Source organism: Protomyctophum parallelum (assembly GCF_964188405.1).
Source record: "Protomyctophum parallelum genome assembly, chromosome: 5".
In the NCBI taxonomy this organism is placed as follows: Eukaryota; Metazoa; Chordata; class Actinopteri; order Myctophiformes; family Myctophidae; genus Protomyctophum; species Protomyctophum parallelum.
The window spans coordinates 51,305,048-51,320,878 of NC_139702.1; the positions used below are offsets into that span (position 1 = coordinate 51,305,048).

Sequence of the window (15,831 nt, forward strand, 5' to 3'; positions counted from 1 at the left end):
TGGAATGAAATTGTAGTTTTACCTATCGCAAGCAGACAAATTGTTTTAGACATTAACTGCTATCATGATATTGTGGACCGTCTTAATGCTATCAAGATCCCTTTCTCTTACATCTTAGCACATTCACTCTACTGGCTACAAATGGTTCAAAAGGCCATGGTCTTCTTCAGCAACTCGCTTCCCCATCCTTTCCTAGGGATCCTGAGCCAACAAGTGTTTTATGGTTGTTTCCAACCTCATTCCCACTGACGAACACACACAAACACACACCACACTGTGGAAACTATCACAGCTGCCTGATGTTACTAAATAAATTAGACCATGCTGTAAATATGCTGCTTATTTTAGTCTCACCCCCACCCCCCACCATGTGACTTGTAATGGAATTTACAAATGTATTTACAAATTGATATTCACAGACGAGACTATAGGTAAATGGAAGTTCAAAGACTTTGATCATGCACTTCCAGAATGCCCTGAGGAAAGGTGTCCTTTTGGCGTTCGCTATTTTGACGTTGTCCTCAATGCTATTTTAATGCACTGCAAACCATTGGCTGAACTCTTGTACCTCGTTGAAAGGGAACATATCATCCTGAAAGAAACCACTATGACGCTCCCATTCAAATGATGTTCTAACAGACAGTTCACAGTACGTAGAAACCACAGTAAGTAGAAACCACTCTGACGCGTCTCCCATTCAAATGGTGTTCTAACAGACAGTTCACAGTACGCGTAATTACGCATTTACGCCTGATTTATACTTTAATCATATGAAAAGTTTTGCTATTTTTGGCGAGCCACATCATCTTGCTCTTGCTACAAAGTATAAATTAAGCTTTATACTGGACTTCATAAGTACAGACATTTTGAATGTCACCCACTGTACCGTGTTTGTCTGTACTGTAAAACAAAGAGAAACGCTAAAACGCTCTAAGAAATAAAGTTTTAAGAAGTCACACATTTAAAGGTAATCACAGAAGCCCAACAACCAAGGATGACTGGATTGATTCCATGCCAGCACACGTCATGGACCACTAACAGAACCAGCAGAGCTCTTCGTTGTGGTACTGGTAGATTTATGATGCCTTCAATTGAGAATGCGTGTGTGTTATCCTAAGCTCTTCAAATATTTAATTTGCTCTGCGACACAGCAGCACCTTTGGGCGGCTTTGTTGGGCAAAGTTGGCACTTGAAACCGCCATTTGCTTGGTTGTGGTTTGAGTTTGTGTACTGGTCTAATGACTGTGTGTGGGGCACCCAGGCAGGCAGCTCTGTGGTACATCACCTCCTCGTAAAGCCACCGTAAAGCTGGAGATTATGGGAAGGGCTCAGATCTCACACGATGCTGGTTGAGCAGTCAAGAGCAGCTCTGGGACAAGTACTCATATTTCTTACTTAACCCATTCTGACCTGAGATCAGATTCATACGAGGTTTCCGCCGGACAACGCACTGGTCTGATTAAACCCATTCTGACCTGAGATCAGATTCTAGAAATGTCAGTCGCTCTTCGATTTTTCAAAAATAGCAGACCTACAAGCTCGTATCGCGCCACTCGGTGGCGCGATATGAGCTTGTAGATCTGCTATTTTTAAATAGCTAAAGCATAACATGATGCTGACACCAAAATGGGTGCCCGGTCAGAATGGGTAAAAGTATCAATACTGCAATATATAAATACTCCAAACTCATGATCAGATTTTCTTTCGGAGGAATGGAAATAAGACAGAGATAACCACAATCTGCTTTAAGACCTATACCAGCAGGAATTGTAATATTAGAATAAAACAGGATGAACAACAATGGCAGTATTTAAAATGATTTATTAAATTACAAATGACAAATTATAGTGACACATCTGACCATTTGTTATTGTCGGACAATTAAAAGAGACAAAACATAACACCAGTGAAGTGTTTGGTTTCCTCTCTAAAGTTAATACCAGAAGAGATCCGTTTGAGTTGTATTCTTCGGTCTCTGGGGGTCAGGTAACTAAAGATAATGGATACTACAAAACAGACATTTGTTAAATGCCAGATCTAGCCTTAAGTCAATACATTAAAAAAAGAAGGTATGCTTAATATAACAAAAAAAAAGAACAAGGTAAGCTTATAACAGAATTTTCAAAGCACATTCCCAAAAGCTTTATCAGCTGGGTCTGTACACTTTAAGACCCTAAACTGTACATATCAGGACTCAGGACAGTGGTCAAATGACAAAATGCCATGACCATCTCAGTTTCATTGTGACTAGGGTGCTGGCTGTCTAGGGGTGCCGAGGGGCTCTGCTAGTTCGTAAACAAACAATATGCTCCTAGTGAGCACTGACACACCGACCTATGTGAATTATAAATGGCCAAATAAATCTTATTTCATTGACTTAATATGCAAATTGGACCCATAGTCCCAAGAAGAAATGGAGCATCATGTCGATACTAAAACAGCACAAATGATTAGTCAGTGGGAGGAAATTCTGGTACAATCACAGCAGTTCTATAAACTCTACACATCAAACAGGGTTACATAATAGTGAATATGGAATTAATAGTAAAAGTCTCTAGTATCTATCTTGCGGTTCAGTGATGCCATTAGACTATCATACACACATCTAACTGGACTACATATCCTGCTATACACAAAAATGTCTTTGGAAATAGTGCACCCGTGTTACTGTCACTAATGAAATGGGGACATAATGAAATAATGAAACTTGGTTCATGGATTAAGGAACTGGTGCATTGATGCAACAATGGAAGGTAGGGCCCTATACTAGACCGTTCCGTCTACATTAAATGTCTTCAGTGATAATAGCCGCCTCTTATCTCATGCATTGAAAGTGGCTCTGACACAGAATCAGCATAGATGTAGACAGTGTAGCAGGCGACTGTTGCATCTGGCTCATGCCTCTAGTCTACAAGGTAATTATCACTTCCTCAGGGACGTGATAGGGAGATGAGGTGCAAGACGACTGGTGACATCTGGTGCATAAAGCTGGGCACAGATTGCATGATTTGGGCCAGTTTTCCCACACCGATTACATGTTATGATCGTGAGGAAAATCCAAGCTCCAGGGAGAAGATCCAGATGTTTGGTCGGGACCATGGCTGTGTAAGCAGCTCAAGGAAAGATGCAAGCTATCGCCAACAGAGTCTGTCTGTGAGGCTAAGATCTTCTTTTTCCACTGGATTGTCAGGAGTGAGTAGTGGACTACAGAACTGGGTGCATGGCAATGGCACGCACAAGGGGTACTAGTAATAGCACTAGCATTTTAAATACAGATTAGCAAATTGAGACCTTAAAAAATATAAAATAGGTAGAGGTCGCACACCAAGAATCAAATCAACAGGTTTATTTCTCTAGCCGAGGCTGTTAGCCTTAACGTTTGTCCTGATGTAGAGAAATTTGATTATTGGTGTGTGCGACCTCTATACCTATTCTATGATGATTTAAGATGCTTACCTTGACCTTAGAATATACACATACATTGTCTGCATTAAAAGGAAATTACCTATTTGGAGCACTTGGTATTACACTTACACACATCATTTCCATAAACCTAGTGCGTTTAGATTGTGCAGTCTGTACCCAGCTGAAGAGACTACAATGATGGACTAAAAGTGGGTGATGCAGTTGGTATGGAAGGATGTGGGGTGAGATTTGGAGCGGAATAATTACTGCTAGACGGTTGCAAAAACTAAATATGAGTCCGCAGCTCATTGTCCAGTGTAGAGGAGTAAACAGGGGTCATGTTGGTCCTGCTGTATCCAGTCATCGGAGGAGGAACAAAAAGCAAGCAACCCTTATCACTGTCCTCCTTTCCCCTCCCAAGCATCTTCCTTCTGTCTGGCTGCCAGGCGCTTTTGCTCTGAAAAGCAATAGATCACAATGCAGCTTAATAATAATATATCAGTCTGCAGGCCCCCTCCCCACCATCAATACCTTAACAACTCCATAGTGATTTATCTTAATAATTCCAAATAATTGCTTTATCAGCTGGGTCTGTACACTTTAAGACCCTAAATTGTACATATCAGGACAGTGGTCAAATGACAAAATGCCATGACCATCTCAGTTTCTCACACACACACACACACACACACACACACACACACACACACACACACACACACACACACACACACACACACACACACACACACACTTTCTAAAAAATAATACAATAATCTGCTTGCACGTTCTTGTGTGGCCCTGGGCTGGGCCAGCAGCAGTCTTGCAAGATCACAGAACAATCCATTTGCAGACTTCAAGGTACACTTCAAGTTATTTAAGTATTCATTTAATCTTGCAAGATGAAATTCATTCTCAGTACCAACCATGGCACAATGGAGAAAACGGCAACTCAATTTGAATGGTTCGAACTACGTGTATGTATGTTTTTTAGTTTTTGTACAAATATCTGAACATAATTTTTGCCAAATTTCTGACAGCCATTAACAGATTACCTCAAATTTTGGTGGCAATAGGAAAAGGTCACACAGCAGGAGATTCAGTCACAAAGACTGAAAAGTGAAAAAACTGGTTAGTGTTTCAACAGGAATAGTGATTGCATTTCAATCAGGTAATCAGTAAAGATAAGGGGTTCGTAAGTTGTGCTTGAAAGGGCACATTCGAGGATTGATGCTCATGCATTGTTGTGATATGTAAGGAAAAACAGAAGAGCAACTCTTCCGCAGGTGACTCAGTATGTCAGCAACATATAGAGAGGGATGTTATACTTATAGTAGGGCTGCAGAGCATAAACCCCTCATTATTTCAAAGACAAATGCACAGTTGAGATTTCAGTGGTGCAAAAACCATAGGCACTGGTCTACAGAGATGTGGGGAAAAAGTGATATGGTCAGATGAGTCATCCTTCACCATATTCTCCACAAGTGGTCGTGTGCATATGTGGCATAGGAGAACGGTACAGTTACGTACAATACGTGACGCATTCAATGGAGGGGTCTGTGGCTCTGTTAAGTTATTCTGATTGATCACCTTTATTCTATGATGAAAATGTCCATCCAAAATCCAAATGTACTTCCAGGATCGCTAACAATTCACAATAAATGTGGTGTCACGGTTTGGTTTGAAGAGTAAATTCTATGACCTCATTCTATGGCCTTCACATCAATTTAGTAAAAATAGGAGATTTTGGAACAACGTGTTCAGCACTCCATACCAGCATCATCAAAACACCAAAGAATGGTGTTCCATCCCTGCAGTATACTTCCAGAGACCTTTGCACATTGAATATGCTCTGGTGGACCAACACCTTACTAAGACACTCTCTGTATTCATTGTTGACAGACTGTACATCTATCATATATGTGTGCAAGTGTGATAAACTGTGAGCAGCATCTTAGCCCTCCCCGTAGAACGTGACGTGGCAACCATTCCTACCACACAATATTCACCACTTGCATTGACATTTACTGTTTGTTGTGATCTCACATACAGATCACACAATAGTGTTCCTGTGTCAAGAACAAAGGACCTATTTTAGTTTGTTCTTCTTTCAGGGCCCTCACTTCAGTGCTGAGTGGCTTCTTAGTGGACAGCCACTTGTGGCTTTCCGTGGCCCTATATACTTATGTTCCTTCTACGAAGGGGAAATGACTGCTACACTGATTATAGACTTGCTATGATCTGCACGCAATACAGAACAGAAGGGATGGACATCAATGTCCCAAAGGTATCAGCTTGCAATAGTGCTTGTCATTTTATCTGTTAAGATTAACAACAGCTCCCACTTGTGGCAGAAAACTTGCAATGCAAGCATGAGGTTTGGCAGTTGTACTAACAACTGCTTCGTATTTATAGGTTAACAGAGTGTGCAAGGTCTCACTCCCTGCGTCACATGCCTAGAGCAATTTGGAGTTAATGCTGACAAAGGTTTTGTCATTGATGAATAGAATTGGAAAACATCCAGTGACAGGCCCATGTTATCAACAACATGTCTACCAGATGGTGACTGGACACAGCTTGATAGTAATTGATTGACTGCTGTTGACCACAGTGCAGTTCCAGGTGCTAGCCATTAGCCAACATTCTAACAATCATGATATGTATGTGTCTGAGTTACCTTTAGCTTCCTGGAGCTTCTTTTTCTCAGACTCATGGTCTTCCTTGGTCTGGTTGCTCTTCACACCCAGGGCTGCACTCACCAGCCTACGGGCCAACATTGCACTTGTTGCGGGTCGCTCCTTAGCAGGCAAAAGGTAGTCTGGAGGTTGGTTTAAAAGATACGATAGATTTTTGGCGTCAATATGGATGCAATAGACATGGGCATTACAGTTCCCCTGTGACTTTCCCCATAGTAACCGCCCATTGAAAATCAAATTTAGGTTCACGTTAGGTACTTTACTGTCACAGCCAATACATTTAAAGCAATGGAATACATGAATTATTTCACCATAAAACAGTGGTCCACCCTTCTTTTAAACTTTGCGACTTGGAAATCAATAAAAAGCTGCTGTGGACACAATAAATATAATCAAAGCCAAGATACCTCAATACCTATAAATGTATGATGCATAATGCATATCCATGACTTTAGTTTTTATTTTCCAATTACAGTTATAAGCCCTGATCCTGTCAAATGTCAGAACAATTGAATAAGTAAAACCATATAAACCCAGGTACCTTAATGAAATGTGTATTAGAACACAGACAATTCTTCAGCTCTCAAACTCTCATGAGTCATGACTGCCAATCTCTAGGTATGATGTGCAGCAGAATATCCCAGCATTGATTGTATATTATAATATGTTTTGTTTTGTTTTTAATGGCCTTAAGGTAGGGCAAGTGAATTACTAATGCTAGACTCAAAAACATACTTATTTCCTACCAGAGTTGGCATACAAATTAATCAATCCGAGCTGACAATATGATCAGCATGATTTGCATCTCTGAATAAAATCTGTGTAAGCCCAACGTGTGACGCAAACCTGAGCAGCTGCGAGCTTTGGCCTTGGTAGTGACAGAGGATTTGGAGAGAGGCTGCACCTTGAACAAGGGATGTTTGGACTTCAATGCCTCACGAGCTGACACAAAGAAGAACAATACATATCATTCAGTGATGTTATGTGCCTTTTAATATAACGAGTGCATTTTGAGATCATGTATAAGTCAGACCATGTAATAGAATTGAATTACACTTAAGTTACATTCAGTTTTTTTTATATACCAACCTGCTATGGGGCTGGAGAAGAGGCCCAGGACATGAGAGTCATCAATCCACTGGATGTCAAAGCCCCTCTGTCTAAACACACAAGTTGGGAATTCCAGAAGTGACTAAAATGACACTTGAAGCCTTGTGAGTCATGAATGCTTCGACTACCAAATTATCTTGTACTTACTGGTAGGACTCAAAGGACTTGACGAGATCCTCTGTCTTGAACTCTGCTGGGAAGTCGTACACCTCTATGATGTGAGACAGCTCGTCCTCTCGGAGGTCCACGTCTGCATCTCCATCTCTGTCCATGTTGTAGTAGTCAAACCTGGCCTCCTGGATTGACTCCTTCTTCCTGCCTCCCTTCACAGCCACCTGAATGAATGATCAGACAGCAAAGGACAGATGGCCATGACATGTGCAGTGTCAGTGTGTGTAAACAATAATGGAAGGATGAGGAAAGAGACAATGTTCAACAAACCTAACAAATTGTTGTTCTACTAGTTTCACAGGTATCTCTTCCACTTTGCATAAGAAATTAGATTGATCAACTGGAGTCGTTCACTTGATAAATTGCCTACCATCACTTAGTAAATTTAAGTAGAACACTCACCTCTTCAAGATGTGGATCCAGACAATCCCCATCATCGTTGAACAGTGTGTCCCAACTTTCTCCCTCCTCCTCCTCCTCTTCCACTTCCAGACGTGAGCCAACCTCAGCTTCTTCTCCCTCACCGGCCGAGGCGGTCTGTCTAGTTTCATCTTGTAACCTATCCGCTTCCTCATCAGGTTTGGCATCACCATTCTGCATCTCTCCCTGTTCTCCTGCTCCTTCAGATGCTGCTTTATCCCCAACCGCAGCCTTGTTTTTCTTATTCTTAGCATTCTTCCGTGCCTTGTCTGTGTAACGAGGTCTGGGTTTTGGTTTAGCTTCTCCCTGGTTTTGGGGTTTCTCCCTTGATGCTTTATCGGGTTTCTTTGAGCCTGAGGGAGTCACAGTCGAGGGCGGAGTTGGGCCACTGTCTTCCTTTGGCGCTTGCTGCTCCATTGTCAAATAAGCTACAACACAGCAGTCAGTGGCCATTAGGAGGTGAAAACAAAGGCGTCATTATAAGTCATGTTATACAGTTGTTTTCTAACATTCTGTTCGAACTCGTTCTGATAAGTCTTTGGCTTCGTTTTGGTGTTACGTGTTTTAGTTTCACTAAAGATTATAATATTTGACCGCAATCCAACGCCTCCATCCGGAGCTGGAGCAGAAATGACACATCATGCACGATAGCAGATTACGATGCTATGCTACCTAGCAATTTAAGATCCACCAGACGCAATTCATTTCCAATCCAGAGAAGCACGTATACTTACTAACGGCCTTTTGCCCCCTTAACAATTGATATTTAGATTATTTCATTTAAAAATCACAGGATTTAAACAATAAATGAGTGAGGATTTGTAACTAGCCAGTATCCACCTACCTGCTACCGCTGTTTGTTTGGAAGCAGATTTTCCTGTCGCGCTGCTGACGCATTTCAGAGGCGTTCGCGCTATGGATTATGGGACATGGTGTTGTTATGGGTTCTTATGGTCGGACTCAGACGCAGGAGAGTTCAGAGTTTCGAGGGGTCAGAAAACCCTGGAGTGTGACTGTGACCTTAGATATTAATAGAGACGGCACCCGGAGGAAACCCTGAGGCGAAATTATAGTGGCCTTAGGCATTCTGCATATTAATAATATATATACTATTGTGGTACTCTTGGTACCACAGTACCTCAAAGGCCCTTAAAACAAGGCTCCAGACTTCCCCAAACAAACCGGTCAGGCTTCTACTTGGCTTCACTCCCCGAACCCACCTGACCCCTGTCCCCTGCCCACTTTGACAGGCTGGGATGGCTTAGGGTTGACGAGAGAGTACAACATCTTGCAGTGGGTCTGGTCCACAAGATTCGATAGACCACCAAGATACTCATGTAGGCCTACCTGTCTAAATACTTCCCTAATGTCGAAGTCCACACCCACAACACCAGAGGGAGTTCAACAAACCATGTGCAACCCAGATTCGGCACAAACAAGGGACTAAATTAATTTCGCTCCTATGCCACCAAAATGTGGAACACCCTCAACAGTCATTAAGACATGCGAAATTGCGAATCCCTTGACTCCTTAAAAACCGCTCTTAAAGGGCACCTACGGACGGCTGCAATTCGAAACTGGCCCCCGTAAAATCTGAATCCCCCACCCACCCCCTTTTCCCTATATGTTTTCCCCCCCTTTTTACCTCTATGATGTTTCCTGTTTTTGGCTATATAGAAGTGTATATTAATATTGTACGTCTCTAAATGTTTTGATGAATTGAAAACGGTGGGCCCTATATTGTAAACAAGTGTAATGCTTTATGGTGTCGTCCAGTTAACAGTTTTTGTATTGAGTTGTGCTTGAAATGTACTGTAATTCTGCAAACTGTTAATAAATAGCCAACTCAATCAATCCAGTGCATTCTGCCAAGTTCCGGTCCAGGAGTCTAGAAGACTAGACTGGTCCCATATAAAGACTGGACTGGTCCCATATAAAGACTGGACTGGTCCCATATAAAGACTGGACTGGTCCCATATAAAGTGAACAGAGTTGTCGTAACTGTCGTATTTCAATGGCTCTGTCCGGTTGTCTATGAGCCGGACTACATATTGACATTATTTATTTTCTAATATATTATATTTCAGTTTTACGGGCTGATAATGATCGTATCGTATCCTCTGACATTTTCGGAGCCTTATGAATAAATATCTTTAATATTGATATTATCTATTATCCAAAGATCACATTTGAAGCCATATTATTACCGTAAACCACTTTCCACCCCTGTGTTATTGCAACCGTAGGCCGCAGTTACTATGAAAACCTGAATTCCCTGTCCGTGTCACGCTTCTGGTCCCTCATCAAACCCTGTACACTCAAGACACTACCCCCGCTGCCACCCATAGATCTCCATATATGGAGTTGACCTGTTCTGACATTCCATATGTTGATCTGATCTCATCAAACCCTGTACACTCAAGACATGCTCCATATATGGCCAGTACAGAATTCATTCCATATACTGTATGTTTATCTGATCCCTGCCTGTCACCCAGGCGGATGTGTGCACGCCTTGCGGCCTTTGTGCCATCAAGGCGACCCTCAGGGCGTCTTACTGGTATTATCTGAATTTGGTCATCATACTTCTGTCACACATCATTTGACATCCCATATATTTGAGACACATTGCACACATTCATTTGAGTCCAAATTTCATTCTGACCCCTCCACGAAAAGGCCTCGTTGTCCTGAACCCTTATCTATCATTTATACATTATGGATCAATAGTGTGGACTTAGACTGTTTTTCGTCTGTGGCATTTTTTCATCCACTTAATTGAAACATCCAAAAGGACTAATTAAGTAGAATACATTCTCACAGGCCTGGACACCCTTTATCAGACCTCAATCAATAATTTTCATTAACTAAAAATACATCGCATGGATGCACCTGGGACGTATCCTCAGTGATGTATCCTGAGGTCAACGGGGTTTCGGGTCTTCCAACATCATACCCCTCACTCAGGCGACCCAGCCGGGGTGATCAAGTCGCGACTTACGTCCCAGTAGCTACCCTCGATCAGTCCCACTAGGGCAAAACCAGGGCCACACAATCCGTTAGAACTACTCCAGAACTACTCTGCCAGGAGGAACACTTCTGGTGCATGGATTAATGCATTCATTAATTATAGTAGGCCTATTTATTAATTACTTTACAGCTTTCCATGCTTGTTTGTGTGAATGTTTAAATCTACATCTGGGTCTAAGCAAAGCTAAACTTCAGGGTGGGGCCACAGCCTGGTCAACATTTGCAAAAGTATCTCTAATAGAAGGGACCGCTTCTCAAAATTACTAGTAGAACAAAAATAAAAATGATTTGTGTCAGTGAGGGACAAACTTATTATATTAAGATTATTTACTTCATTCACAGTGATCCCTGTCACTTATGAAAATAGTTCTTTGTATTAGATTTAAATGCCAAATAAACATAATTTGGGCTGTTAAATAAGAGTAAAGGCCTATTCATAGTCGGGATTTTCGGTGGTGAGGTGACCACCGCTCCGGTGGTGAGCTGACCACCGGAGCTGAAATAACGTTGAGCGGTGGTGAGTAAAAACAGAGAGAAGGGCTGGAGCGGTGGTGGTGGTTTGCTCTTCACCGCGGCTAGTGACGTTATGTTGTAGTTCGGTGGTAAACTAACCACCGAAAATCCAGACTATGTATGAGCCTTTAGACGGTTCGTAGAAAGGCCTTTGTCTCCCTGGGTGACAGGTGGCACAGTGATAGTTTGACAGCGATGGGCAGCTGGACCTGTTACTAGCCCATAGACAGAGTGTCTCACATCTCAGTCCTCAAGGTCACACAGTGCCTTTATTGTGTGTGTGTGTGTGTGTGTGTGTGTGTGTGTGTGTGTGTGTGTGTGTGTGTGTGTGTGAAATGACTCATAATCTGAGGACCAAGGCGGAGCTTTTTGTCCTTCACACCTCCACCCCTCTTCTTCTCTCCTTTCAAGTTTTGCTCCATTTTGCGTATGGAAATCTACTGTATTTTGTCATTGAAATCAATACTGTGTTGCACGGCTGAAACACAAGGAATCAAACCTGATTAAAATTGTTCCAATCAACCTCTATGGGCTGATGGCTATCGAGTGATGCACAGAAAGAAAACAGATACCTTAATATTGTGGTGATGAAGCGGTATTTATTTGATGTTGGTCATACACACCTCATTACCATGTGAATTAAACAATAAAGCAGTATTAAAATTTGTTTCTTGAAGGCTAATTTATACTTTGTTGCACAGCGTTCTTGACACGCGTTGCTTGACAAAAATGACTTGTTTTCAACTGGAGAAGGTGTTGCATTGACACTTCTTTCAGTTGAAAACAGGGTCATGTGATAAAGTATACATTTCTGTTTTGCACACTGTACTGTAACACATTCACATTTAGAGGAATCATTTTGGCAGTTATGGTTCTTTGGAGATTGATACCATAATAAAAGGAAGGGTTGTGTATTTTGAACATGATACATGGACTTAAGGAAGACTTGAATTCATTCACTCTCCAAGGACTGCTACATTTAATGTACAGAATGTATTTGCATAATCAACATTGTGTGAGTTGGTCCCGTACATTGTAACCAAGAGGTTAGTGTACAGTTGTTTGTGTCTATGAGCATGTGCATTGAGCATGTCATTGTAATTATGTAATAAATAACATACAGTACAAGCCGCAAGTTTGAAAGACTACAGACTGCATGTACAGAATGTACATGGGGGTACTGAGCTACATTCAATAGTTACCAGACAGATAACATGATTTAAATCTCAGCAGATTGGCTGCTGCTGTTTCCTAGCATGTCTGGGAGCGCTATAGGTTCCAGGTATAGGTATACTGGCTATGCACTTGACCCGATCAAATCTTTGCATATATCAACATAATTTGCTCACAATTCGGTAAAATTACATTCCACATTCCAGCATGTTTTTGAAAGACTAACTAACTGTTTGGCGAATGCGTGGTAATATGTGGTTTCATTTTCTTTCTTTTTTAACACTTTGTTAATCCCCCAGCGGTTGAGCTGCAATAATGAGCTTTCTGTTTGGTTGACACTAGGTGCAGGTACGTCTCATGTGAAATCTCTTCCCTCCCTAGCAACCTGCACATGAGTCAGTCCACGGCAAGTATAGCAGTGTGAGATAAGGAGCAACATGCCTGGCAGTTGTTTAGTTTTACATGCTAGCAACATTCCTTTATGGGAATTTAGCCAATGGCTCTGTATCTCTTGTCTCATCTCCTCCAGATGTAGACATCCACTTGGCGTTGAGTAACAAAACGTTTAAGTGGTGCTCCTCGTCATCGACCAGTGCTACCGGATGTTGTGCTGCTGCCCGAGCTGGAACCACTGGAGCCTCGGTCCTCATAAATAGAAATTTCAATCTAATGAAAGATGAGTTAAGGGTTGCCGATGTAACAGGTGTGAAGTTGATCAAGCACCCCCCCCCCCCCCTCCCACACACACACACACACACACACACACACACACACACACAGTAAGGATACAACCCTCATTCCCCTTTCAATAGGATCTGTGATGAGCAGCCCTCTGGGAGCGTAGATCTTCTCATTTTGTTCTTGAATGTACTTGCCAATCTTCTTAAGTACCTGACATACAGATCACATGGCAAATTGAGAGAATGAAAAAACAAATCTTAATGGTACCACATTATCAACCCAGGTGATCCTGGGCCAGTAAGAGACAGATCTCTGGTCTTACCTTCTCATAGCGTGTCTCCATGCAGAGGAAGATGAGGTAGGCTGTGGAACAGGCCAGGCATCCCTCCAGGTAGGACTGGCCTCCAATCTTCTCCGCCTCGGTGTAATAATTATTCAATGTCTTCACAGTGTCCTCAAACAGTGTCCGCTCAATCTGGAGACACGCATGAGCATAGCATATATACGTTATCCTACTGTGAGTAAGGTGTGCATCCAGACTTGCCAGATAGGTCGTTAATTTCCAACAGAATAAATAATAAAGCTCGAGTAGTAAAGCCTTATTCACACTACAATCATTAATTTTTCAAGCGATGCTGTCATAATACAAAGTATAAATTTGGTCATTCAATGCATCCACACTTTTACACACACCTTTCTTCAAATATTGTAAGCGACCTTGTCACCGAAGCAGAGATCATGCTTAACAGCGATTGCACTCTTACTTGCGAGCTACACAACATGGACACAAATACACACACATCTACTCACTGAGTCACACAAATATGCCATTGAACTGAAAAGGCATGACATTTTGCCCCACGCCCCCTTACCCTGCTTTCCAGTTCAGAGGGGAACTTAGTTTGAAACTTGCAGGTGGTGCCTTCGCTATAGTCCCTCTGAATGAAGACTTTGTTGGCCAGCGATGCATTATGCCTCAGCTCCTGTAGGTTGTGGAACTAGAGGACAAACAGCACACAGAAAGCATATTAAAACTAATTCACAGGTTATTATCACCGGAGATTTAAGCTTAATTTATGTATATGTTGCATCATAACATGTTGCTAGATTGTATATAGTTATGTTTGGTGAGTGACACTGTCATTATACCATGCCTCGTACCTACAAACAATAGCAGATGCTGTTGTATTTAGGGATATTGGATGTTAGAAGACAAGCACTCAGCATGTGATCAATCATTCAATCACTACTCGACTCTTGTCTGTTGGACCAGAGCCCAGTAGTGGACATACTATATCTTATCTTTCATTCTCTCTCTGGCAGGATATGGAAGCAAGCTGCAAGGAGATGGTACAACATTTCACTACAACTCACAACAGATCAATTCAGCAAAACCAAAACAGGATTGTTTAAACATAGCATGATTATTATTGAATATTATGAAATATATGGATGGTCACGAGACCACATTTAATCCTGTTTTCCTGTTTTTTACAGATGATAGTGGGGTCGCGGGTGGGAAGCGGTTATCCCGAATCCCGATGTCATCGAGCATCATTCGCTCTTTTTATTTGTATTTTTTAACATTACCGGTTCAGACAGAGAAGGTGCAGAACGGTCGCTGTCCGCGGTGCTGAACAGTGAACACTATGCGCGTGCAGTGTGTGCACTGTGCAGTCATATATATAGCACGATCATCATAACATCAGACACAGTGGCAACAACATGACATGACACTGGATTAACGGGACAACTCAACACACAAAAAGAGATCTGCTTTCACAAAAACAGCTTAACACCGCGAGGCGCGAGGTCTGCTTGATGATCCGCTGTTTCTGCCCGACATTTAAATTAAAAAGAAAAAAAAATCAAAGCAGTTCCGTCTTCTTCGCCGAATATAATGACACCCAAAGAAGCTAAGGCTAAGTGTCTTGCTTGACACATTTGATTTGACCAAAGAAAAATACAGTTGTTTCAATCGAGCATGCTGCGATTGAGCCAAGCAATTTAACCTTGTGTAGCCTGTAGGATATAGGCTGTGCCATGCCTAGACACTGTTGGCAGCATTAGCGCCTTCATTCAGTAATTGTAGACAGCCTAATACACTTATGAACACAGTTTTTCAATACCACAAAAATAAGCACATCAAGAGATTCATTGTCGTGTTATATTCTCACCTCCGTCGCCATGTTGCCATCCGTGGCCGTAGAGACGAGTCTGTGCTCAGTGTGCTGAAAATGAAATCGCTTTGGAGACGGATTGGAGGACTGACGGGGGGAGGGGAAGAGAAGGCGGAGAGACCACATGAATAGAGCAATATGGGCGTGAAAACAATGTGCACCCAAGAGCTTTTTTAATGTATTATTATTGATCGTTTTAACGATAATGGCAATTTGCAGAAAAGTGACACAAACACCTCTGGCAACTTGTAGGCCTACTGAACAAAAGTCCCAATTATCAGGTTTTCTGCTCAAAATGGAAAACAAGACAGAACAGAATCAGTTTTATTTTTTTAAATATTTTAATGTTTTAAGTTTAATATAATTAATGATATATGCATATTTCATCCTTAAAGTGGTCAAAATATACAGAACAAATCAATGGGTCATATAATGTGCATTTCCCAGGGAGT

At 41.8% G+C, this 15,831-nt stretch overlaps 2 protein-coding genes across 3 annotated transcripts; both read right to left on the reverse strand.

The window, feature by feature from the left end:
* Positions 1-1,801: 1,801 nt before the first annotated feature.
* r3hcc1l (R3H domain and coiled-coil containing 1-like) lies at positions 1,802-8,690 on the reverse strand. Of its 2 annotated transcripts, XM_083764807.1 has the most exons (8): positions 8,647-8,690; positions 7,785-8,230; positions 7,359-7,546; positions 7,191-7,261; positions 6,948-7,043; positions 6,083-6,223; positions 4,461-4,517; positions 1,802-3,862 (listed from the first exon to the last, which is right to left on the reverse strand). In XM_083764807.1, the coding sequence occupies exons 2-7, from the start codon at positions 8,217-8,219 to the stop codon at positions 4,489-4,491; spliced, it is 960 nt and encodes a 319-aa protein (XP_083620933.1). In that variant the 5' UTR covers positions 8,220-8,230; positions 8,647-8,690; the 3' UTR covers positions 1,802-3,862; positions 4,461-4,488. The 2 variants fall into 2 exon arrangements, with proteins under 2 accessions (XP_083620933.1, XP_083620932.1); XM_083764806.1 differs by lacking the exon at positions 4,461-4,517.
* A 3,251-nt stretch (positions 8,691-11,941) lies between these two features.
* LOC310858609 (golgin subfamily A member 7B-like) lies at positions 11,942-15,436 on the reverse strand. The gene is made up of 5 exons (XM_083764795.1): positions 15,377-15,436; positions 14,072-14,197; positions 13,522-13,674; positions 13,308-13,409; positions 11,942-13,184 (listed from the first exon to the last, which is right to left on the reverse strand). Exons 1-5 carry the CDS (start codon positions 15,386-15,388, stop codon positions 13,101-13,103), a joined length of 477 nt encoding a protein of 158 aa, XP_083620921.1. The 5' UTR covers positions 15,389-15,436; the 3' UTR covers positions 11,942-13,100.
* Positions 15,437-15,831: the final 395 nt, after the last annotated feature.

Coding starts and splice junctions, on each gene's coding strand:
- r3hcc1l (XM_083764806.1), bottom strand. CDS start 8,219: ATGGAGCAGCAAGCGCCAAAGGAAGACAGTGGCCCAACTCCGCCCTCG. Junction 7,547..7,784: donor TGGATCCACATCTTGAAGAG/GTGAGTGTTCTA, acceptor TCATTCATTCAG/GTGGCTGTGAAGGGAGGCAG. Junction 7,262..7,358: donor AAGTCCTTTGAGTCCTACCA/GTAAGTACAAGA, acceptor TTGTGTGTTTAG/ACAGAGGGGCTTTGACATCC.
- LOC310858609 (XM_083764795.1), bottom strand. Junction 13,675..14,071: donor CCTCTGAACTGGAAAGCAGG/GTAAGGGGGCGT, acceptor GCGTGTCTCCAG/ATTGAGCGGACACTGTTTGA. Junction 13,185..13,307: donor TTGAAAGGGGAATGAGGGTT/GTATCCTTACTG, acceptor ATCTTTCATTAG/ATTGAAATTTCTATTTATGA.